The sequence below is a fragment of the Carya illinoinensis genome, chromosome 5 (genome assembly GCF_018687715.1).
Source record: "Carya illinoinensis cultivar Pawnee chromosome 5, C.illinoinensisPawnee_v1, whole genome shotgun sequence".
Classification (NCBI taxonomy): domain Eukaryota; kingdom Viridiplantae; phylum Streptophyta; class Magnoliopsida; order Fagales; family Juglandaceae; genus Carya; species Carya illinoinensis.
In genome coordinates, this window is record NC_056756.1 from 3,176,119 (window position 1) to 3,199,630 (window position 23,512).

Genomic DNA, 23,512 nt, shown 5'->3' on the forward strand with positions numbered 1-23,512 from the left:
AAAAGAAAATAGAAAAATATTTTCATTAATGATTCTGGATTCCCTTACAAGTCCCTCATTCTACCACATATATGACTCTCTCTTGGGCCACAGGCCACTTACTCCAACGGTAACATAAAGCCACAATCAAAATATAACTAACAATAAATGGCCCAAGGCCCAATCAACAAGACTCAAGCAAATAAACTCAACTACTACTTCTTGTTACTCAACCCAAGAAGCCTTCCTATCTCTATTGCAGACGTGTGACAAATACGCGCGCGCCCGCACGTTCTTTCAAGTTCTTAATTCTTTGGACAAATTACGAGTAGTTTTTGTGCATGAAAAGCAGAGATTTTAATATTAACGGAAGGACATTTCAGAAATTCATTTAAAATATGTTGGGCTTTTATTAGGTTTGACAGAGATGTAGGAATTAGGATGAAAAATGAATATATGTAATAATTTGGGATGTTATTTAAGGATTTTGACTCTTTGAGAAGCAATTTTAATAAATAATTGTTTTGGGGTGCAAAAGGGAAATTTCCTGTTATGAATCCGCCCTTTTGTCTCGGATTTGAAACCTGCTTCCCGCTCGTCAACCACGACTCTCTCTCTCTCTCTCTCTCTCTCTCTCTCTCTCCAGCGGCGCGTCTCTGAATTAGATTGGCTCATAGGTACGTTTCTCTCTGCTTCAAAAATCTTTTTGTTCATGGGTCTATGACTTGTGCTTCTCCCTATGTTCGCTTCTGATTTTTTCTGATTCCTGACAAAAAAACCGGTCAGTTTCCCAGATCGAAACTGTCCAGGGTTTCCTCCGACTGGGTTCTTAGGAAGTTTATGAAACAAACCATTCAGAAAATGTTGCAATTTTAGGCTGTGCTTGTCTCCTCCAATATTCACAGCCTTGGGGTCTCTGCGAGACCGATTTAGAGCTGATTTTACAAGTGCAAATGCATATTGATGTTGTGTATGTGTGTTTTTGTGCATTTTCCATGCTCGAACTTTTTCTGGAAGTACCCACAAATTTTGGAAAATGGGGTTGAGTTTTTGTGACAATGTATAAGCACTACAGTGCATAAACTAGAATGGCTTTCCTTCCTTCGCTGGAAACCATCAATTAGGAGCGTAGAGTTAGATCATTGGCTTAAAATTATGAGTGTTTGCTTCAACATGATAACTCACTTTCGTCTTTAATTTGATCAGATATTCTTCAAAATCCATATTCAAAAGCAAGGGAAATGGAGGATCTCTGTAAAGAGCTAGACGAAGTCAAAGCGGAGATGGAGAAGCTAAAGGTAGAGTACCGACTTAAAATAGAACATTCTGAGAGCTTAAAAAGAGCCTATGATGAACAATTGCTCAGTTACCAAGAAGCTAAGCGGCAGATTGGGCAACAAGCCCAAGAACTAAATGCCAAGTCCGAGGAGATGTCTGAAGTGATGCAAATTCAAGAAGGTCTGAAATCCAGTTTGCATGAAAAGGAACTATCTCTTAGGCATTTGAGTTCCGTAAATGAAAAAATCAGAGCTGATTGTGGGGAGAAATCGCAAAAGTTGGAGGAACAAAATAGAGAATTGGTGTTACGTTTAGATGAAGTGACGACCAGAAACAACGAATTGGAGCAGAATGTTTGTGCAAGTCATAAGGAGATCGAGGGCCTTAAAAGAACCTTGCTGGTTACAGAGAGGAAGTGTTTTGAAGCTGAACAGAAGGCTCAAACAGCCAAAGAACTGAGGCAGAGAGATGACATAATACTTAAATTGGAGGATGAAAATAGAGATATTTGGGATAAGTTGAAATGGAAGAATGAGCAGTTTGAACATCTTGAAGAAGCTCACATAAAGCTCCAAGATCAGTTCCATTTGTGCAAGGAGGAGTGGGAGACAGAGAAATCAATATTGCTTGAAGAGATTTTGTCATTGCAGACGAGTTTAGATGCTCAAACTCGTGTCTTAGAAGGTCTTCGGACTCGTTTAGAAATGTGCAACCAAGCCTTAGCTCACGAAGAAAGCAAGAGAAAATTTCTGGAGGTTCAAGTATCTGAATTCCGGTCACATTTTGATGATGTTTTCACCCAGTGTAAAGAAGAAACCTCGGAGATCCAGAACTTGACCATTCAGAGGGATGAAGAGATTGCAAGGCTGAGAAACTCACTTGGAAGAAAAGACACACTTACGAAAGAAACGGAATTTCAAATAGTTCGTCTCCAGCAAGAGAATAAAGAACTCACAGAATCTCTCAAAGAGCTTCCGGATGCTCAAATTAGGAATGCGGGAGCCACTTCTTCACGGACAAAACTGCACAACAAGCTCAGAGGCTTGGAAGAGGTGCCTAGCAACTTTTCCAAAAATCTGAAAAGAAAAGAACCGAAACTGAATTTTCAGATGGAAAGGTTGAGAACGGATATTATTAGTTACAAATTTGAACTGAGGTTGAAAGAAAAACATATAGACGAGCTTCAGAAGGAGCTCGAAAGTTTCCATTCTGAAATTGCGGTTTTGAATGAAGAGAATGCAATGGTATGGCTGGTTTTAAGATCAGAATTTTCAGAGGCTTTCACCGAAAAACTGAAAACTGATATGGAGCTACACGACAAAGAGAAGAAAGAAAAAATTTCCACTCTTACAGGGCAGTTGGAAGTGAGTAAATCTTGTCTTGATGTTGGGGAAGAAAGTGAGGACTTGACGTCCTTAAGGAAGAGGGTCGTGTCCTTGGAATTTATGCAGGCTTCCAAGGAGGATGAGCTTCAGCAACATAAGAAAATGCTTGAGGAATCGTCTGAATGTCAACTTCGCTTGAAAGAGCAAGTAATGCTGATGGAAAGTGCGCTACAAAATGAGAAAAGGGATGCTTTTGAGGCATTAAAAAAGGTGAATTTTGAATTGGCTGAAAAAACTCGTGAAGCCAAGCAATTAGAATATGAGTTACAGAATTGGAAGTCTAGTGCTGAGCGCCTTAAAGCCTGCGTTGATGAAAATAAAGCTACCTGTAAACAAATGAAGACTTCCCTTATTGCACAAGCCAAGCTTGAACAAACGCTCACGACTGAGAAAGAAAGCCTTCTCGGCATTTCCAAAGACCAAGAGAAAATAATTGAAGGTCTGCAGCAACATATTGTTTCTCTGGAAGCTAGAATTGCAGTCATGGCGGAGGAAGTGGAAGCTTTTGTTCAAGAGAAAGACAGCATTCTCTTAATTGCCAAAGAGAAGGATAGTTTAATAGAAAATTTTCAGAAAGATATTACTTTCCTGAATCAAGAGTGCCTGAGAAGAGAAGCAGAAGCTGCAGTTCTTGGAAGGCAGGCTGTAGAGAAAGCCTTTGAGCAAGAGAAAGAGAGGCTTATGTATATCATGAATGAGAAAGACCAGAGCATCAAAGATCTCCAAGTACACGCTATTTCATTGGAACAAGATCTGGAAAGTGCAGCGATATCCTATTTCCGAGAGGTCATAGAAAAGGAAGTTGAGATTAATGTTCTTGGTGAAGCTATAAAGAAAAGTGAGTATCTGACAAAGCTAGAGATTGAAGAGAAGAACAAGGTAATTGTCAATTTAGAAAAAGAAGCCTGCAATTTACAAAAGATACTGGCATGTGAGGAGGAATCCTTGCTTCATTCCAAACGGCAGGCAGAGCAGTATCAAGCGTTACTGGAAGCTAACAATTTTGAAACTCAAAAGTTAATGGATGAGCAGAAGAGTATGGAGGGATTATTTAAGGAGCTTGACTTTGAAAAAGGGGTTCTTCTTCAGGAAACTAAGAAGTTATTGGCAGAAAGGGGAGATATTTTAGCTTATGTTGAGGAAATATCGGATCGGATTGTTGAATTTTCTTCCGAGGAGCTGAAACTGATGAAACTTTGGGGAAGAATATCGCAGAACTGCGAGGAAGAGACAGGAGGCACAACGGATTCAATGGCGCATGGTGAGAACTATTCTGATTCTACAGGAGAGAATGCATACACATATTTTTATGGCACAGCAAAGAAATTTGAACCAGTTGATGTACGATCACCGCTGAAAGAAGTCAACCATTGGTAGCTATAATCAGGTAAAAATATTATGTCCTGAAGAATATGCCACCAAACAAAAAAAAAAAAAAATCATTTGTCTGTCACTTCTTTCAGAATGTCATCATGCGTTATGTGATTTTTTTCCTTCTTGCTTACATGTGTAGTATCTTCCAGTGGCTTGTAAGATGTGTACAAGCCAATTGTCTTTTACATGCAATCTCAAAACTGAACTTATTAAAGTTTAAAATTGCGGTGCTTAAGAGGCCATGCCGTGTTTGAAGCTCAGAGAGGTTTTTGTAAAATATCAAGTGCTGTGTTACTTCTTCTCATTAAAAGAAAAATATAGTGTGTTAAAGTGAGCCATCGATTATCTTATCTGGTGCAAATAAGAGGTCCACAGGGTGATATATTGAAAGAGACAAAATAAATGAAGCAGAGAGAGAGAGAGCAAGAACGTAGGAATTTGCATTGTTCCAACTTAGCAAGCATTAACGAGGATTGACGAATAACTCAGGGGGTACTAAAAGAAATATTGAGAACCAAGGTAGGAAAGTGTCAATTAATTGAGTCAGAGGCAGGGGGAGTACGACATATTCTACCCCTAGATCAATCCTATACAAATTCGTGAAAAATAATAGACAATTAAACGGAAACAATGTTGAACTTCTATGTTTTTTAATTTTTTAAAATTTTAAATTTATAGATTTAGTAATAACACTCGGGTCAATCTGTTGTATTTTTAAGCCTCAAACCGAACACATTTTCCTTGGTATAGAAGGTAGTGTAAGGTGGAAGGGACTTTCACTGGTACAATAATGTGATACCCCATATGATAATGATATGTGTATATTGTGTTGAGATCCAATATTACTTGAAAATGAAAAGTTTTTACTCTTTACAAAGTTCCAATGAAACTCTAATTGTATCATTGATAAGTCATTTTGGAATATAGGCCATGTGGTTTAAACCTTTCATTTGGGCGTTACAAACAATTTGCCACCGTGAGGCATACCTTTGTGTTATAGTACTACTACATACAGGCACAAAATTGTCTGTATGCGCACCCTCCCTACGTGGCAACACGTATTTATTTTATTTTCAAAAAAATATGAAACATGATGTATGTCATATTGGTAGTATCGACTTTCCTCTGATTTCCGTTTCAACTTCCAAAGCAAGTAAAGTAGTCTAGCTAAAAACTGCAACCCAGCAACCAACAACCACCATTCATGATCTCCTGTCTTTCTTCACCACCCCATTCTCTCTCTCTCTCTCTCTCTCTCTCTCTCTCTCTCTCTCTCTCTCCATACCCAAACCTTCCAAATAGGCTACATAAAAGTCTTTTTACACTACAGACAAACAGACCCTCTCTTTCTAAGAATGATCGGGCCAAAATTTGTAAAGAAGGAAAAAAGAAAAAAACAGAAAAGAAAAGAAAGATAGAATAGGAAGGACAGGAGGAAGGAAAGAAAGATATGTCTTCTATTGTCCTCCAACCATAGCACTCATTCCTCCCCATTCTATCCCCCATTTCTTTTCCTACTCCTATGAGGTGAGCTTTGTAGTTTTGTTTGGTTTCTAAGTTTTGGTCTTGGAATTGTGGTTTTGGAAAAGAAATCGAGAACGGTTTCGGTGGGTTCTTATCAATCTTCAGTCTTGACCTTTAAATCTCTAAAAGTCCCAATTTGAATAGGATTGAAATTGACTGAGATTGGAGTAGTGAGTTACCTAGAATCAAATCAAACTTGGAGAAAAATCCACAGTCAGACAGACAGAAAGGGTAGATAGGGTTAAGAGTTTTGTAATGGGAATGGGAGTCGCACAGAGATAGGGCTGGGGGAGTTAGAGCAATCTAAAGCAAAATGTAAAACACATCGTTTCAATGTGGATGGAGGAATTCATCAGCAGTTCGGCTTCAACTAAACGCACAGTTTTATTTAACCAAAAACGATCATTTTACTCCACGTAAGATGTTGTCCGCGTGGCATTCTGTCCGTATGCCTGGGTTTAGAGTTTTTCTTTGTGTTATTACACGAATATATTTCCTATGATTACTATATCAGTTCAAATTTATGGAAACGCTATTACAAGCATATACCAACAGTACTGGAAACAATAGAAAGCATACCTCAAGTTATACAACAACACATCTAAGTTAAATGATGGGGTTGCCAATCATCATTATTATGCATTCTTATTGGATGAGTTTGGCTTTTGAGAGTACTTTGTGAGCCATTTCTGCCTGTTTTTCTCGGCTGTTTTCCGATTTTCAGAGAATTTTGTAAGCCCTTCCTGCAATGCTCCAAGATTTACCCCATTGTCAACCAAAATGCTTGTTGCACCCATTTTTGAGACCTGTAAATCAAAACATCAAACAACTGTGAGATGATTTTTTTTAAAAAAAATACAAGAAAGTCCAAAAAATACACGTCCAACTCAAGAAGAGATGCTAACACTCAAGCAGATGAGAAAAAAGGGTAATTTTGCAAATAATTTTACAAAAAGATTTGATGAATGCCATTTTTACCTCTTGGATGTTTCTATTCTCATCATCAAAAAATAGCATTGAGTCGAAGGGAACCCCAGTACTTGAATGAATTTTCTTGAAGTGATCTGTCTTGTGTGTCCAACTGGAAAAGATCTCCTGGACAATTAAATCAAGAGTTACTGCTAAATATCGTACCCAAACAAAATATTGCATCAGAAATGGTTTGAGGAGGGCATTTCTCTCTGTATGTTTATATGCAAACTAAGCAGGCTAACAAGAAAAGGTGAAATAGCTAAAAGCATTCATTGTTGGGCCAAAAAGCATTTCTTTCCTTGCTCACCTGGGCTACAAACATGGACTTGATGCTTAATTTGTCAATAAACGTCTTTGCTATATCTGCAGTTGGTGATCTTGAAGCAATAGCCAGATCAATCCCTTTCTCCTTAAGTGCATACAGTATTCCTTTGGCATGGGGATACAAAGATGGCATCTCACGTTTGGAGCGACATTCACTTTGAAAAACCCAGAACAAATTGACATCAGATATAGATGAAGCCAAGCATTTGCAGGAGAAACTTGTTAGGTTGTGTACTTTGTTCTGGTTTCTATTCATTTTCAATCTTCACACTGGTTTCAATTGCAATTTGGGAGAGAATAAGCAGTGCTGCTAGAGAACTACTAATACTAGCACCAAAAAAATTAAATGCAGAAGATGGAACATGCACCATAAGTAGCATGAAACTGCATATTATTCATTTATTCATTGCCTTCGATTGATTTTTTTTTTTTTTTTTTCATCAATAAAAATTTGCCGTAGTACTCCTTCTGCCTTTTATCCTCAAGCAGATAAATGTCTACCATAGTACGTCCTCGGCCTTTTTTATCAACCTAAAACGCTTAATTTTTGTGCTGGATCAGGGAAGAATACATAAAAGATAATGACTAAAAAAAACCTGGCATAGTTATGTAATTAGATCCTTTCTCCATGTTGTAATTAAAATAATCATGTCCGTTTGCTAATCTGCTATGTTTAATTGCAATAGATACCCAATTCTAACAAGAGGTCACTATCAATTGATTTAAGCATTTTGGAAGGTCTTGGAAGACATCATTCCATTATTGAATGGCTGAATATCATTCACGCCATGTTGAACCTGATAAAATAAATAAGATCTAGATGATGCAGGTCCTCCTCCAACATGACTGAAAACAAATAGAAACCTAGAAATAGTCCTCCACGCTTTCATTTTTCATTTTTCATTTTTGTTAGGCTATTTGAGTTAAATCACTCAAAAACTAGTTCTTAGAACTCAGAAGGCCAAAAATGAAAATATCTTTTTTTGTTACCTGTTTTTCCTGAAAAAAAAAGAAACCTCAGGATTTGAACAAAAACCTTAAACAAATCCCCTTTGATCCCCAGGAAAACGTGGGAAACAGATATTGGAATATTAACTCTGAAATTAAATCAAGGAGAAAAAACCTAAAACCCTAATGGAACCCCCACAATTGAGAATGTTATGTAGAAGCTATCATGTTTTGTTTTATTCTGGTATTTTTCGAGTAACCCCAACTCCAAAAGAATATATAAAAACAACATAGAAAAAGATGAGAGAAATACCAGTAAAATGGCCAGAGAGTGTAATCGAGATCGAAGACGACCAATCGGGGAAGAACTTGGAACATTCCTATTATCTGTAACGCCTCCGTCTTCACCCTCTCGTCCCCCATTTCGTCTTCTCCGATCTTCTCTGATATCGCTGATGATGCTAAACCAACCGATCTGGTCTACAAGTACACACCCTCTGGGTGTCTCTACGATGTCGTATTATTGATACGCATTTTTTTTTAAATAATTATTGTTATTTCTTTTATTTTTTTAAAAAAACCTCATCTCGCTGACGGGCTACGGTTCTGCCCTCCCCTGCTTTATTACGAGTGGCAATTTGCGATAATAAATTTAATATATAAAATTAGTGTATTTGAATTTGATATAAATAGTCTCGAATTAAAATGGATTGTTTCATTAATCAATGATTAATAAACAAATCCGAAATTAACTCGTAATAATTTATATAAATTTTATTATTATTGGATTATAATATTAATATAATTCAATATATTTATATTTTTTAAAATTGATATTTACAGTCGTGAAATACAGAAATAACATATAATCTCTTTTAAAAAAATAAATACATAATTTACATGAAAAAAATTAATTTTTTAATAATAAATCTTAATTTTTTTCAAAACAATTGTGTGGTATTTACGCACTCTGTATGTATCATTGATCTATGTTTTTATTGTTAAAATTGCAATTATGAAATTATGTTCATATTTGTTATAATTGGGTTTATAATAATTGATATAGGTTAAAATTTGAAAAATATTAATATTTTTTATTCGTATATGGTTTTATTATTTTTATAAAAATATTGTGCTTACTAATAAATATAGATTTTAATTGTTATGAAAAATTATATTAATTAGATCAAATAAATTAATAAGGTTGGTTTAACCTATTTATATAAAACAGATTAAAATGAATTGTATCTTATTAAATAATTTCTAATTAATTAATATTAAACAAGTTAAAACTGATGATATATCATGACTCATTGTTTAAATATTAAGAGTTTGAAAATCTAATCTATTTAACTCAACCGTATTTATATTCACCCACATAATTAAATGTTCATGAGAAAGCGGAAACGAGCACGGTCTATCAAGAAGAATTGCGACTCTTTACCTTATCACTCAGATACTGGGGATTTACAGGTTCGGTTCCTTTTTGTGCAGTGCGTTCAGTAACTTTTTTCTCAAGGTATCTAAGAACTAGGCCTCGATCAGTCAAAATTCTTGATTTCTCTTGTTTTCAAATTATTAATTAATGTCAAATTTAAATGCTCTCGTTGTAGAGATGTAATTGATTTAGTTTGATTTGATTTTAAATATGTTTTAAAATTAAATTGATATACACTAATTTTAAAAATTAAATAACCGATACTAGACAGATTCATCACTTTAAGTTTTAGTGATTTTTCTGATGAAGTAACAAGGTCAGGCGCTTAGGAAGTCAGGCTTGGAATAACAAACTGATACATTAGAAAAAAAATATCTAAATATAAAAATAATATGCAACAAAAAAAAATAAGAATTATTTATACTATATCATTTTAGGGACCCAAAGCTAGGCATGAAATGCAGATAAAAGAGATGAAAGTAAAATCTTAAAAATTGTGATCCCAACTCACAAATAAGTTGGTTGAATAAGAGCACCTAAATTTTATTTTGGAACATAACAAACATTAAACGAAAGACATTCTTCTCTCAATAAAGGAACGAAGGTTTGAAGATCAGGAATTTGGAGCAGGAAGAAATTCACTCAGCAGCAGCACTTGCAGCACTAAGGTCCACAGAGAGATCAAGAACCTGAAACTTACAATAAGGGAGATGAATATATATATATATATATATATATATATATATATATATTTATATATTTATATGCTTTACATATGGAAACAATATGAAGAATAGCTTTAGACCAAAATGATCAAGAAGTTGAACTGCCTTCCTATACTACCTAGATTAAGTAAAATGAACAGCACTAATTATTATAAAAAGAACCCCATGATAGATGTATTTACAAATATGACCCTTCTAATTGATTTAAAACATTATACTGATATATGAAAAGCTGACCTTTCCAGTAATCTTACTGTACATTTGAATCACATCTTCGACTGTGGACTCAAAGTGAGTCGTCGCATCATAGCTCTGCGAGAAGAAAATTCTACAGATAAGAAAGCAAGAACAGAAGCTACACTGATTTTGTCACTGAAATAATGAAGTTAACCCATGAGCTTGTTCTGTGAAGTACCGATGTGTTTGCAAAAATCCTTCATAAAGGAGAAGGAAAGACAGTCTAGGCTCTCACACATCCTCACATGACAAGAAATTATATAAGGTTCAGATATTCCTCCATATGAGACAAGAGAATGAAAATTGTTTCTAAACCAACAGTCATCATCAAACAACATTTTGGGTCATCAAGATGTCATTGAATTCACCAAAAACTGGGTTTTCAACACTTGTACCTGATTAAGTTACAGTTCACAATTTTTGGATTTAATCATTTTTTGTACATACCATAAACAGAATATACTTTTTAGCTGCCGGCCAACTATGGGATCTTTTTATTTTTTTGAAAATTAATTGACACGCAATTTCTTTGTCCTTGATTTCTAAATATAAGAAAACGATACTATAAGGTGAAATTCGTTAAAAAAAATTCATGTACTAGGCATAGGCACATAGCCTTTTTTTCCACTTGTGCTGTTAGCAGGTTGCAAATAAGGGAAATCTTTATCCTTTCTGGAAAAATCAAAATATAAATAGGGCGGTATTTTACTTACTGTAGATATGAAACAGTTATCCTCTTCATGCTTGTTGGTGGGTACAAATCTGTCACAAGTCTCATAGAAAATTTCATCCACAGGTCCAAGTAGATCAACGCCAGGCTTCAATTCCTCCTCAGGTTTGTCAGTTTCTGCCTCTGTTAAAACAAAAGCAATGTACTTTCCTTTTGGAGCTACATTGTGAGCATAGGAGCAACAGAAGAGGTACCTGCACTATGAGTTAAGAAGCACATTAGAAGGTACCTGGGAAAAAAAAAATTCAATTTCCTTTAATTTTTATATCAAGCATTGGGCAATTGTAAGCATATAATTATTAGAATGAACCACTCTTATGTTACATGTTGCAAATGTGCAGAGGCTGTAACACACTTTGACATTATCAAAAGAAATTCGGGGAAACTGGAAAGGAATTCAGAAAACTTACATGTCTGATTTGCGGCCAAGTTGCTTCTGTGGCAGGATAACCTGAACTGAGTGAGAATCTTTGGTGTCCGGAATAGGGTGGCTCATTATACATACAGCACGAGCAACTTTTCCCACCTTTTGAACCTGTTCCATTTTGAAAATAGTGCCGGATGAGAGCCAGATATGATGCTCAAAATTAAAATAGGCAATTCAGGCTTGCGTATCGACCAGTTGAGCAGGAAAAAAATTGCACTGTTAATGAGTTGGGGACAATTACCTTATCAGATAAATATGATGGATCACAAACGACTTTCTTGCATTTAGCAGTTTCTCCTTCAGAAGTCACACCAAAGGCTTTCCCATTGTCGTCAAACTCCACCTATCATCCAGTATATAGAATATTAACTGAAATTTGATTGGATGAATTCAGATGTAGCCGTATTAGCAAAAGCCAATATATATGGATTGCTTCTGTCAGTTGTGTTGAGTTTTGCTTCTTTTTAGTCCCACACCGGTGGGTTATTAAATGAGGGGCAAAACTTAGGGTTATAAATAAGGGGCTTAACCTCTTAGTTTAAGTGCACCAGTTGAAAGCTTATCTAGTAACTTTTGACTTTAGTTAAATTCCTCTATTAACCTTTTGTAAAAGGGGAAGAGGTGTAGAGTTAAAGATTTACTAGTGGGATAGCTTTGTGGGTGTGGTGAGGAGAAAAATTGTGTGATTGTAACAATTTTTCACATAGTGAATTTTCTTCTCTGAGTCTGGTGGTTTTTATCCTGTTTTGGAGTTTCCACGTAAATTTCTTGTGTTGTTATTATTTCTCTATTTTTCTTGTTATTCCTGCAAAGGGTAGATCCTAAGGGAGGTGAATTTGGGAGGTCCAAATTCCCAACAATTGGTATCAGAGCCACTAGGTTCTTTTTGTGGGGTGGAGCTTTAATGTGGTAGTGTGGATACGTACAGTCTAAGGAGGTTCTGTCTAGGAGATTGGAAATTTTAAGTGTATCCATTGTGACCCTCCAATCTTTCCTGGGAACTGACTTAGTGAGGTACTATTCATTTCTACAGTAAATTCATCAAAGCAACGTCAGGAAGTAGGCCTTCAAATCTTGTCAAATTTGAGGTGGAGAAATTTGATGGGAGAATCAATTTTGGCTTGTGGCAAGTACAAGTCAAGGATGTTTTGAATCAATCAGGATTACACAAGGCATTGAAGGGCAGACCAACACATGAAGTCAGCACTGGTACTAGTGTGACTGGTGAAAGTAGCAGATATAAAATGAGCGATGAAGATTGGGAGGATCTGGATTTGAGAACAGCAAGTGCAATACGTCTGTGTCTGGCCAAAAATGTTCTTGCAAATGTGCATGGAATATCTACGGCAAAGGAACTCTGGGAAAAACTTGAAGAGTTGTATCAGACGAAAGGCGTATCAAATCGTGTGTACCTGAAGGAGCAGTTTCATACACTGTGGATGAATGAAGGTACAACTATTTCAGATCATTTAAGTGTTTTCAATGGCATTGTCGCTGAGCTAGAAGCTATTGGAGTTAAAATTGATGATGAGGATCAAGCCTTGAGACTCATCTGGTCTCTTCCACTTTCCTATGAGCACATGAAACCTATTTTGATACATGGGAAGGAGAAAATAATTTTTTCAGAAGTTACCAGTAAAATCTTTTTTGAAGAGAGAAGACTAAGTAGTGGAAGTAATGCTCCACTTGAGAACTCAGTAATGGTAGCAGCTGGAAATGGGAAGATGAAGAACTCCATGAAGAAGAAAGTAGTCTGCTGGGAGTGTGGACAATCTGGGCACGTCAAGAAAAATTGTCCAAGAGCTGGAGCAGGTTCGGCAAGTGGCTCCAAGTCAGTAAATGGAGATACTAGAAATGATGCTAATATTGTGTCTCTCTCCATGGAAGATTTTGCTCTTTAAAAAGAGACATGTACATTCTCATGGCATGTCGCTAATTCCCAAAGTTGTCATGATAGAGGATGTGTTAATGTTAGCGGGTCCACAAGTTTGCACACAGGCATTGGTTTGGCATTGATGCAGGGTGTGTGGTGGAAATTGATGTCGATGACTGATGAACTTCCAGGAGAGCCAAACGTGGAAGTTACACCATAATTTTCAGCAAGGTTATTTTCGACATGGGCCGAAGTGAAATGCTTGGAATTGGTTTATTCTAAATGGGTATGCTTTTATGGTGAAGCATGATAGCGGAAGTTATGAAGATCTTCATTGAGGTGGAGCTTTGCTGTGGGACCAGTCAAAGTCGCAAGGTGGAGATTGTTGAGTTTTGCTTCTTTTTAGTCCCACACCGGTGGGTTATTAAATGAGGGGCAAAACTTAGGGTTATAAATAAGGGGCTTAGCCTCTTAGTTTAAGTGCACCAGTTGAAAGCTTATCTAGTAACTTTTGACTTTAGTTAAATTCCTCTATTAACCTTTTGTAAAAGGGGAAGAGGTGTAGAGTTAAAGATTTATTAGTGGGATAGCTTTGTGGGTGTGGTGAGGAGAAAAATTGTGTGATTGTAACAATTTTTCACATAGTGAATTTTCTTCTCTGGGTCTAGTGGTTTTTCTCCTGTTTTGGAGTTTCCACGTAAATTTCTTGTGTTGTTATTATTTCTCTATTTTTCTTATTATTCCTGCAAAGGGTAGATCCTAAGGGGGGTGAATTTGGGAGGTCCAAGTAACTTTTGACTTTAGTTAAATTCCTCTATTAACCTTTTGTAAAAGGGGAAGAGGTGTAGAGTTAAAGATTTACTAGTGGGATAGCTTTGTGGGTGTGGTGAGGAGAAAAATTGTGTGATTGTAACAATTTTTCACATAGTGAATTTTCTTCTCTGGATCTGGTGGTTTTTCTCCTGTTTTGGAGTTTCCACGTAAATTTCTTGTGTTGTTATTATTTCTCTATTTTTCTTGTTATTCCTGCAAAGGGTAGATCCTAAGGGGGGTGAATTTGGGAGGTCCAAATTCCCAACAAGTTGTTGTGGTCGGTATAATGGTGAAAAGCACTCCAATGACATCTACGGACTTCTATTATTTAGAGTTGACCGTTAAGATTTAAAGAGTTGGGGAATTGGCAAAAAGCAATAAAAAGTAAACTGCATGCAAGTGCCAGGCCTCGAGGTGGCCACCGCCGACAATGAAGACTCTGTAGCATAAGGATGATTCTGGAATCGAGGTTTTGATGGTTGGTACTCTGATTCAGAGAAGGATGCTTAAATCTACCATATTCGAGTAGGCAGGCAGAGAGAAATGCAGAGAAGCACTATAAGGCTGAGCCATTATTATGTGGAGAACAGAACGAATTACTAGCTGTGAATAAAACTTGAGAAAAAAATTCAGATTATTAAAAGAAACAAAAGATGGATTTATTCTTCAAAAAGTGAGGTATTATATGGATACCATCCGACTTGGGGTTATTTGATTAAGGTGGGTGTTCCCTAGGGCCTTACTCCTCTTCTCAAATGTTGAGCCTCAAGGCATTTTCGGTGAGTTTCCATGTAGGTTTGAGTCTTCGAATGTTTGTGCCTAATTAAACGATGGTAAAATATATTGGAAACTCAAATTTTGGCATTTTTACCTTACATTCTGGCTTGTTAAACATGCAAGTTCCACCATAAACCACACTTAAACGTGCAAATGCATGTAAGTGAGGTATTATATGGATACCATCCGAATTTGGGTTATTTGATTAAGGTGGGTGTTCTCTAGGGCTATAATCCTCTTCTCTAGGGTGAGTTCGGTCCGGTCCGGGGAGGTTTTGTGAACCGGACCAGACCTATTCGGTCCAGGGTTTTCTCACTCTGAACCGGACCGAACTCCCTCAGGACCGGTTCGGTCCGGTCCTATTCGGTCCTGTCAGTCTATTCGGTCCACGGTTGACTTTTTTTTTTTTTTTTTTTTATCTAATGACATTTTATTTAATACTTATGTAATTATATTGTGATATATTTAATATATATACATATAGTATACTATTATATATATATTAGTAATACGCTAATACTATTAGTCTATTAGTAATAATACTATAACTAATAACTATATGTAATAAAAACTATATTATAACTAATAACTATATGTAATAATAGTAATAGTGATAACTATATATGTAACTATATGTAATACTAATAACTAATACTATTAGTCTATTAGTACTAATAACTATACTAGTACTAATACTATAACTAATAATTATATGTAATGATAGTAATACTATATGTAATATTATATTAAATAATAGTAATACTCTTATTACTAATACTCTATGTAGTTATAGTGATTTAATACTAACATATTACATATTAAGCTAACTATACTAATACTATTATAAATTTACAAATATATGATATATTATAATTTATACTATAACTTTTATAATATGTTAATACATTAATATATATACTAGTACTATATATTATAGTTAATAGTTATACATTAAAGACTATAGTAATACATTGATACTAAATATATATAGTTATAGACTTATAATGATTTAGTTATTATGAATTTATGATTAGTATAACTAATACTATATAATTGTATTAGTATTAGATTATTAGTAAGTCAATTTGGCTATATTATATTAGTAATATTAGTTATGTTGAATCAGTTAGTTAGTATAACTATATTATACATTATTAGTATTAATATAAATATTAGTATTAGTTATAACTATATAGCCTATATTAGAATTGAGAGTCTTAGACTATATAATAGACTAATAGTATTAGTACAACTATATAAGTATATTGTATAGCTATATATTAGTTTTGATTATAGTGATTAGTATAACTATATAATAGTAGACTATTAGTATAACTATATATTAGTATTAGTTATATTGTTATGGCGATTTAGTATATTATCATTTATATATTATATTTATATTATAACTCTTATAATATATTAATATATACTAGTACTATATATTATAGTTATATATTAAAGAATATAATAATACATTCATACTAAATATATATAGTTATATTTCTAGTGATTTAGTTATTAACTTATTAGGATTAGTATAACTATATAAATTATAATAGTATTAGACCATTAATATAGCTATATATTAATAATATTAGTTATGGTGAATCAGTGCTTTAGTATAACTATATAAGTATTAACTATAATGATTTATATATATTAATTAAATATAAGTATAGTGATAATTAAATTATATTAATTATAGTGATAAATATACTATATAGCTATACATAGTATTAATTATAGTGATTAGTATAACTATATAAATTATATAATAGCATATTAGTATTAATAGTAGACTATTAGTATGGGTCACTATAGCTATTGTTGAAGTATTAGTTAAAGTGATTTAGTATAACTATATTAATATAAGTATAACTATAGTCTATATTAGACTATTAATATTTTTTATACTATATATAATTATATAATTAATTATATACAACTATTATATAAATAATATATATAAATATTTTTTTTTTTAATTTTCTATTCAGTCCGATCCGGTCCCGGTTCGGGGGTTTTTGTCTGGGGTGAAAAACCCCCGGACCGAACCCTTTCGGTCCCTTAAAAATTGGACTGGACCGAACCGGTCCCAATTCGGTCCGGTCCGGTTAGGTCCAAACAGGACCGGTCCGGTCGGTTTATCTGGTCCGGACCGTCCGATTCTCAACCCTACTCTTCTCAAATGTTGTGCCTCAAGGCATTTTCGGTGAGTTTCCATCTAGGTGTGAGCCTTTGAATGTTTGCAATTTGCACCAAACAAAAACGATGGTGAAATATCTTGTAAACTCAGATTTGGCAATTTTACCTTACATTCTGGCTTGTTAAGCATGTAAGTTCCACCATAAACTGCACTTAAACGTGCAAATGCCTGCCAACAAGTAAACAAAAAATCATAATGGCAACTTATATTAGCTCTGCACATTTGCACAATGTTACAGATGAAAACCAAACCTGAGGCAATTCACCCAGTCCATACAATGGATAGATATAGGGAGATCCTCCTTGAAAACGTGCCAAAGACTCTGCATAAAGCTTTACACAGAGAGAGAGAGAGAACGTTATGGCGTTGAACTTAAATAATCATTCTCAAGCAGCTTTATGTTAGCTAAAGATATATTTTCCTTCTTCATAAGAGTACTCCTGGCAAGGTTTATACTAGTGAGTAGCACAGACGTGAGGTTTACTCTAAGAGTGTATCAGTTATGTAAAAGCTTGAGAACCCCTTACGAGAAAAATGCTGTAATCTAGTCATCTAGACATAGTGTAGAGCATTGGCTTCTCTTCCTGGTTTGAAAATCCTAGTGGGGTAAGACTGGTGGTTATTACAACTAGCACTCATTAAGTTTCCATTATAATACTGGCAAAAGATGATGACATAACTGACATGACAAGAAATACTACCAGCTCATTGATCTTTGGTTGATAATCCATACTGAGTCCTTAAATATGGCAATCAGTTTGAAAAAAAAAAAAAAAACTGTTCAAGACTTTGGTTGATGTCTTTAATATTGACCCATACTAATTCTAAAATAATTCAGAAGGCATCAGACTAATAGATTATATTTATTTCTCTTCATCTCAATTTGAATTTCATGAAAAGCTGTAATACCTTCAAAGTAATATGTCTGTAATTTAATCAGCAAGTAAAGGACAATAGAAATAGTTACAAATTATCATCATATGTAGTGTAGTTTAGTAGATTTGTTAATTCTCTATGGTGTTATAGTGTACATTTTTAGTCAAGATATTTGAGATTACTATACAAATATATCACTGACATACCTCTTTAAGCATGGGCATACACCACATTGTGATTAGCTACCTACTCATATTACTCAATCAGGTAGAAGACATGGATGATTATATGGAATCTTCATATATTACTCTAAGATATAAAATAATTAACAAAGAATGCAGTAAAAACCAATAAAAGCACATGCTATAACTAAATATAATAGAGAAAATAATTGCACCTTCATTCTCTTCACAAAATCTTTGGCTGGCTGATCCAAGTAATCATCATTTATATAAAGTGCAAGGGCATGACCAATAATGTCAATTGTATCATCTTCTAACCCGTATTTTCTACATTAAAAAAACATTATCATACATTAAGGTATCTTTAGTAGACATTGTTGAATTAGTACAGCAACCAAAGGTAGTTTTATATTGGAGTGACAAAATTCTTCTTTCCAGATACATTCTTGATATTCAGCCACTACTTCAGAGAGACATAGCCAATTTAAGATGAAGATATAAAAGAATTTATATAACCATGATCGGCGATTATGTTTTAGAATGATAAAAGAATACCATGAGTATGCATTCATATAGTCTAGAACAAAACTTCTTCGAAGAGAAAAGGTAAGATTTGATCTTAAAAAGGCATGTCTAATGTTGGTTTGGAGCATTGCTGTGAATATTTGAAACAAAAGACTGCCATTTCGCTACTTGGTCTTTGTTTTATTTTCTCTCTTTTGGGAATTCAAAACGAATGAATTGATAAGACGAACTTGTTTGGCTACTCGAAAATATACGAGAAGGCAAAATTAAGGAGCTAAACCTGCACTCAAAATATTTTGCAAGTGCAAGTTTCTTAGTTATGGGTAAATTCAGCTGCTTTCGTACAGAAAGTAATATAAGAGAAGGAAATTAGAAAATACGTGATAAGCTCCCTTGCTGTAACTTTTTCCAAATCCAGCCCCTCATGAGATTTTGGATCATTCTCTTCATAGTCTTGGACAAAAATGAAGAATTTTCGAGCACGACGCTTCTCAAACAGTCCCATCAGTTGTGATTTCAGCGCTTCCACATCAGTTGCTGGAACTTTGTCAATCTAGACCAAATAATATTCCCTTATAAGCTCTTAATTAGAATAGTGATATGTTGTATTGAGAGGTGGAAATGACGGACTTAAGGATCAACTGGAAATGACCAAACTTAGAGAGAGAGAGAGAGAGAGAGAGAGAGAGAGAGAGAGAGGAAAATATAAGTTGTTAACGAGTTTCGTACCTTTCCTTTGTTGTACACAAAACTACCATCTACAGCCTTGAAGTGTAGATACTTGGTAACATCCGTGTGAATGAGAACACGGACCAATGTACCATTGGCCATCATGAACTACAAAAACACACGGGAGAAGGTTTTCACCACAATATGTATACATAGGGAGGATAGAAAACGGCATATTGAATGTGAAACAACTCATGTCGAGGCAGTAATGCACCGCCATTAAGATTTAGCAATAAAAAATTTCCAGGGTAATGCTTCGTCTATTTTGAGGCAACCAAGGCAGAAGTTGCGTGGTATCAATTTATATCATTCAGTTAAAGGGGACATGGTCCATACCACTAAGATACAAGTTGCATTATGTTTAAATTCACAAAACCAAAGGACATAGTTGTGACAGATTGAAGTACACGCCCAAAACAAGAAGATACAAGTTGCATTCATTTGAATTCATTAATCAAGCCCTTTTATTAATATAACACAAATAATAACTCCATTCTTGATTAACATATGAACACAGTACGTCATATTCTATACAATGAAGTGGATCAAATGGGGCTTTGTAAGGAAATCTATACATAACTAGTAAGTGTTTGCTATGCCCATTATACAGATCCGCAATATACAGATTCTGATGCAAACACATTATACAGATACTATATCCAGCTGTTGCACTGCCTTAACGATGTTTGAGAAGCAGTATGTAAAAGATGCAATTTAAGAGCATTAGAATATCACATTAGCACTATGGTATCATCTGATAAACGGGCTACCTTGGGTATCATGTCAACGTTGTACTCTCTGCTTGAGCCCAGATTTCCTGGAGGCTTGTCATTTCCTCTGAAACGCTTCCAGAGCTATGAAGCAGAGGAGAAAACAAAGTTTTAACAAAGAAAAACAGAAACGTAGGGAAAAAAATCAGACTACGTAAGTATAGGTGAAAAAATGTGCCAGTAATTTGTTATAAAAATGACCATTTCCTAATAAATTGAGTCTATTCTCGTCACAAATAATCGTTTTTTCTGTTATGAATTTTTTAAAATGAAAAAAAAGAAGAAGAGGAGAGAAAGAAAAAGAGCCTGCAATACTATAACAACAGTAACCTGTGTAAGATTAAGAGAGCTTGAGGCTCCTCCATAATAGTCGTTTCTGTCCATATGCAATACCTGTTTCAAATTAATACTGATCTGAGCCAGATAGCAAAAACCAACAGCTAATTCTAAGATACTAAGTGCAAGTATATCCTTGGTGGAATTGGAACATATAAGTTACACAAAAAATGGGATGAAAGAACTTTAATCACATGAAATATGGTAAAAGTTGAGATGGTTTAACTGTAGATACTATAGGAAACAAATTTTGTAAGATAATTAGTACCAATAGGAAAGCATCATAAACTTCCAAAAAAAATATAAAAAATAATTCATTTTTTTCAAATCACAAAATAACAATTTTATTAAAAAATTATATACATAAATAATATTTAACCTTATAATATTTTTATTTAATTTTTTTCTTTCTTTTTTCAAAAATCCATAAAACATCTTAACTCAAATAATTTTATTACTATTCAAAAATGTCTCATTTTATCGTATCTTATCTCAACATCCATCCAGCCTAAACCTAAGAAGGTTTTAAGTTACTTACCCTAAGGCGGGCGAGCCCCAATAATGCCTTTAAGAACAAAAGTCGAAAGGCTGGCTTTGCAATAAATCGTAACAAATTTTGAAATAATATGATGTAAAAGAGGCATTAGTAGATTAGAAAATCAATTACTGTGTTTTCTTCTCGGCACTTTTTTCCTGGTCCCCAAAAATGCATCACATATTGAGTTATAAAAACAAACAGAGAAATCCAGATTCCTTTCAAGATTGAGAAACCCGCCATCATTGGTGTTTCACAATATGGCCGAAATCCTTCTAATATTGGATACTATATTACAAGATATGAAAAAATGAGACTCGCCATAGAACAACTGCATAGATTCAACAGAAGAAAGCAATATATTCCTGCCCTGTCGATCAAAGCGAAACCCAAAAGGTGTAATCTCCAATAAGTTGATTTCAAATTACAAAAGAGGTTGAAGCCACCGTCAAGGCAGATGGATTGTAATCATGATCGATCGTATAAGAACTCCATGCCTTATTAATCCTATTTTTGTTGGTATCTGCCGTTTCTGAGTAAACCTTTTGTAATGATGAGAACTTCATGTGCACTAACTGTTGTACGGATACGAGGCATTCAACTTTGATGGGACAGCCAAAAGGAAGTATTGTTACAATAATATTCTCAATGTTGAAAACAATAAAAACAATTGTCAATTGTAAGCTGACAAAGTCTCTTGTTTTCGCATATATGATCATGTATTACGACATTCTCCAAACCATTTAGGGATCATCCAGAGAATTAGCTACCTTTTATGATTTTATAACTACAATGACCTAAAACAACGGACAAAGAAGATAAAAAGAAACAACGAATACAGGCCAAACAAGAGAAGAGTCAAAGAGACAAAGGAGACGCATTACTTTGAGTCCATCAACGGAGAGAAGGCCACTAAGAATGCACTCCTTGAGGCCAGTCCCGAGAACGATCACGTCGTACTCTTCATCCATAGCTCATTCAAGTTAAGAAAATGGAAGAATTACTGATGCAAAAAGTGAAAGAGAGAGAGAGAGGGTGAGAGCTAGCTTTAGGAAAAAATCAGGGAGAGAGGGAACCGGTTTAATTTCGAGTGTGTGATACAACGTGAGACTTGGAACAAGTCTTGAGCGGGAACGAGACTAGCGCATGGACGTACGACAGCTACGCGCACGGGACATCAAGCGTGTGGCGTCCACGAGCCAGCTTGATCAAACAACCCTAGCTGTCGTGGTTTATTTGAGGTGATCGATCAATGACGACGTGTGATCGATCTAGTTTATAATTATAATATATAATAAAAATATCATCATTTTATTCAATGGGTTTTATCCTTTTTTAATTCCTCCAGTTTGTCGAATATCACGAAAAGTATTATTCATGGTATGATCATTTGCGTCAGGAGTACCCTAGCTGCATGCAGCTAGCTAGCTTCTTTAATATAATTTAATATTATTGGTGTTCTGAAATTAACCATTTATTTGACTCAAATCTCTTGATGTTCTGAAAATTAGTATAAACACATGATCATCTGTATACAATATTAAGCACTAAAAACCTAAATGGATCAGTTATCGTTAGCTAGCTAGCTAGGATAAGGCCTTATAATCGTTAATAAATTATAACTAATTACAGCCATGTACGTGTTGTAATTTATACTCATGCTTTCCCAATATACATGAGTAGTCAGTCCTCTATATATAAATATCCAAATTGTTGCATAGATATATATTTCAATGGATGGAGACAGGTAGCTAGGAAAGGGACCCAGAAAATGGCCCGATCTTGCTGGATGACAGTCCGGCCACATATTATATATTAGAGTTTCGTACATGCGCATAATGATAGTATATATAATGCCTAGTGGCTAGTACGTACTTTGGAGGACTTGCCATTGCCTATGCATGTAAGTTGGCCTGATTAAAAATAGGAAAAGTATAATTGCACTTATAATTGAGCACTAATTTATATACAAATATGATGTTATTGATCAAAAAATAAATTTTATTAAAAACAGTATTAATTTAAATTTTAAATATGAATAAATCAGTATTGGTACACAGATTAGTGTGTAACTGTACTTGTATGTAGTAAAACTCTTAAAAATATGTAATCAACTTGTCCATTCCATGTATGTATATATATATATATATGTGTGTGTGTGTGTGTGTATGCCTGCATGCAGCATGGTGAAGTTTCTAGAAGCTGATTAATTAATTAAACTTGGCACTTCATAGACTTGCTAATTCCTATATTATTGTTAAAGTTACTCCACTAATTCCTCGGACTCATGTTAACCCGTTTCCGGGGTCCGATCGAGTACCAAGAATGGTTCCTTTTTTTTTTTTTTTAGTTTTTGTTGCCACTTTTGGTCATTTATGCGTGACTGCATCCATGGATTATATATAATTATATGCAGCAACTCAGAATATTAAGAATCGCAGTTACATACATGCACCGGAAACCAAGATCGTTAATTAAACAGAGGCACTAGATCATCATAATTAGGAATAATATTGTGGGAGCTGAGACAATATGGTTTTAAGGAG

The 23,512-nt window shown here is 34.7% G+C and overlaps 3 protein-coding genes across 4 annotated transcripts; 1 reads left to right on the forward strand and 2 right to left on the reverse strand.

The window, feature by feature from the left end:
• Positions 1 to 497: 497 nt before the first annotated feature.
• On the forward strand, positions 498 to 4,276 carry LOC122311094 (uncharacterized protein At4g38062-like). 2 transcript variants are annotated; one of them, XM_043125470.1, is made up of 2 exons: positions 498 to 656; positions 1,186 to 4,276. In XM_043125470.1, exon 2 carries the CDS (start codon positions 1,221 to 1,223, stop codon positions 4,017 to 4,019), a length of 2,799 nt encoding a protein of 932 aa, XP_042981404.1. In that variant the 5' UTR covers positions 498 to 656; positions 1,186 to 1,220; the 3' UTR covers positions 4,020 to 4,276. The 2 variants fall into 2 exon arrangements, with proteins under 2 accessions (XP_042981404.1, XP_042981403.1); XM_043125469.1 differs by lacking the exon at positions 498 to 656 and adding an exon at positions 709 to 949.
• Positions 4,277 to 5,922: 1,646 nt separating this feature from the next.
• Positions 5,923 to 8,281, reverse strand: LOC122311095 (magnesium-dependent phosphatase 1-like). The gene is made up of 4 exons (XM_043125471.1): positions 8,098 to 8,281; positions 6,820 to 6,991; positions 6,519 to 6,635; positions 5,923 to 6,346 (listed from the first exon to the last, which is right to left on the reverse strand). Exons 1-4 carry the CDS (start codon positions 8,205 to 8,207, stop codon positions 6,176 to 6,178), a joined length of 570 nt encoding a protein of 189 aa, XP_042981405.1. The 5' UTR covers positions 8,208 to 8,281; the 3' UTR covers positions 5,923 to 6,175.
• A 1,334-nt stretch (positions 8,282 to 9,615) lies between these two features.
• Positions 9,616 to 22,198, reverse strand: LOC122309118 (guanosine nucleotide diphosphate dissociation inhibitor At5g09550). Its single transcript, XM_043122484.1, has 13 exons — positions 21,851 to 22,198; positions 20,426 to 20,488; positions 20,096 to 20,179; positions 19,326 to 19,433; positions 18,977 to 19,149; positions 18,287 to 18,398; positions 17,265 to 17,345; positions 17,119 to 17,181; positions 11,583 to 11,684; positions 11,325 to 11,449; positions 10,898 to 11,108; positions 10,185 to 10,259; positions 9,616 to 9,911 (listed from the first exon to the last, which is right to left on the reverse strand). The coding sequence occupies exons 1-13, from the start codon at positions 21,935 to 21,937 to the stop codon at positions 9,861 to 9,863; spliced, it is 1,335 nt and encodes a 444-aa protein (XP_042978418.1). The 5' UTR covers positions 21,938 to 22,198; the 3' UTR covers positions 9,616 to 9,860.
• Between the last annotated feature and the right edge of the window lie 1,314 nt (positions 22,199 to 23,512).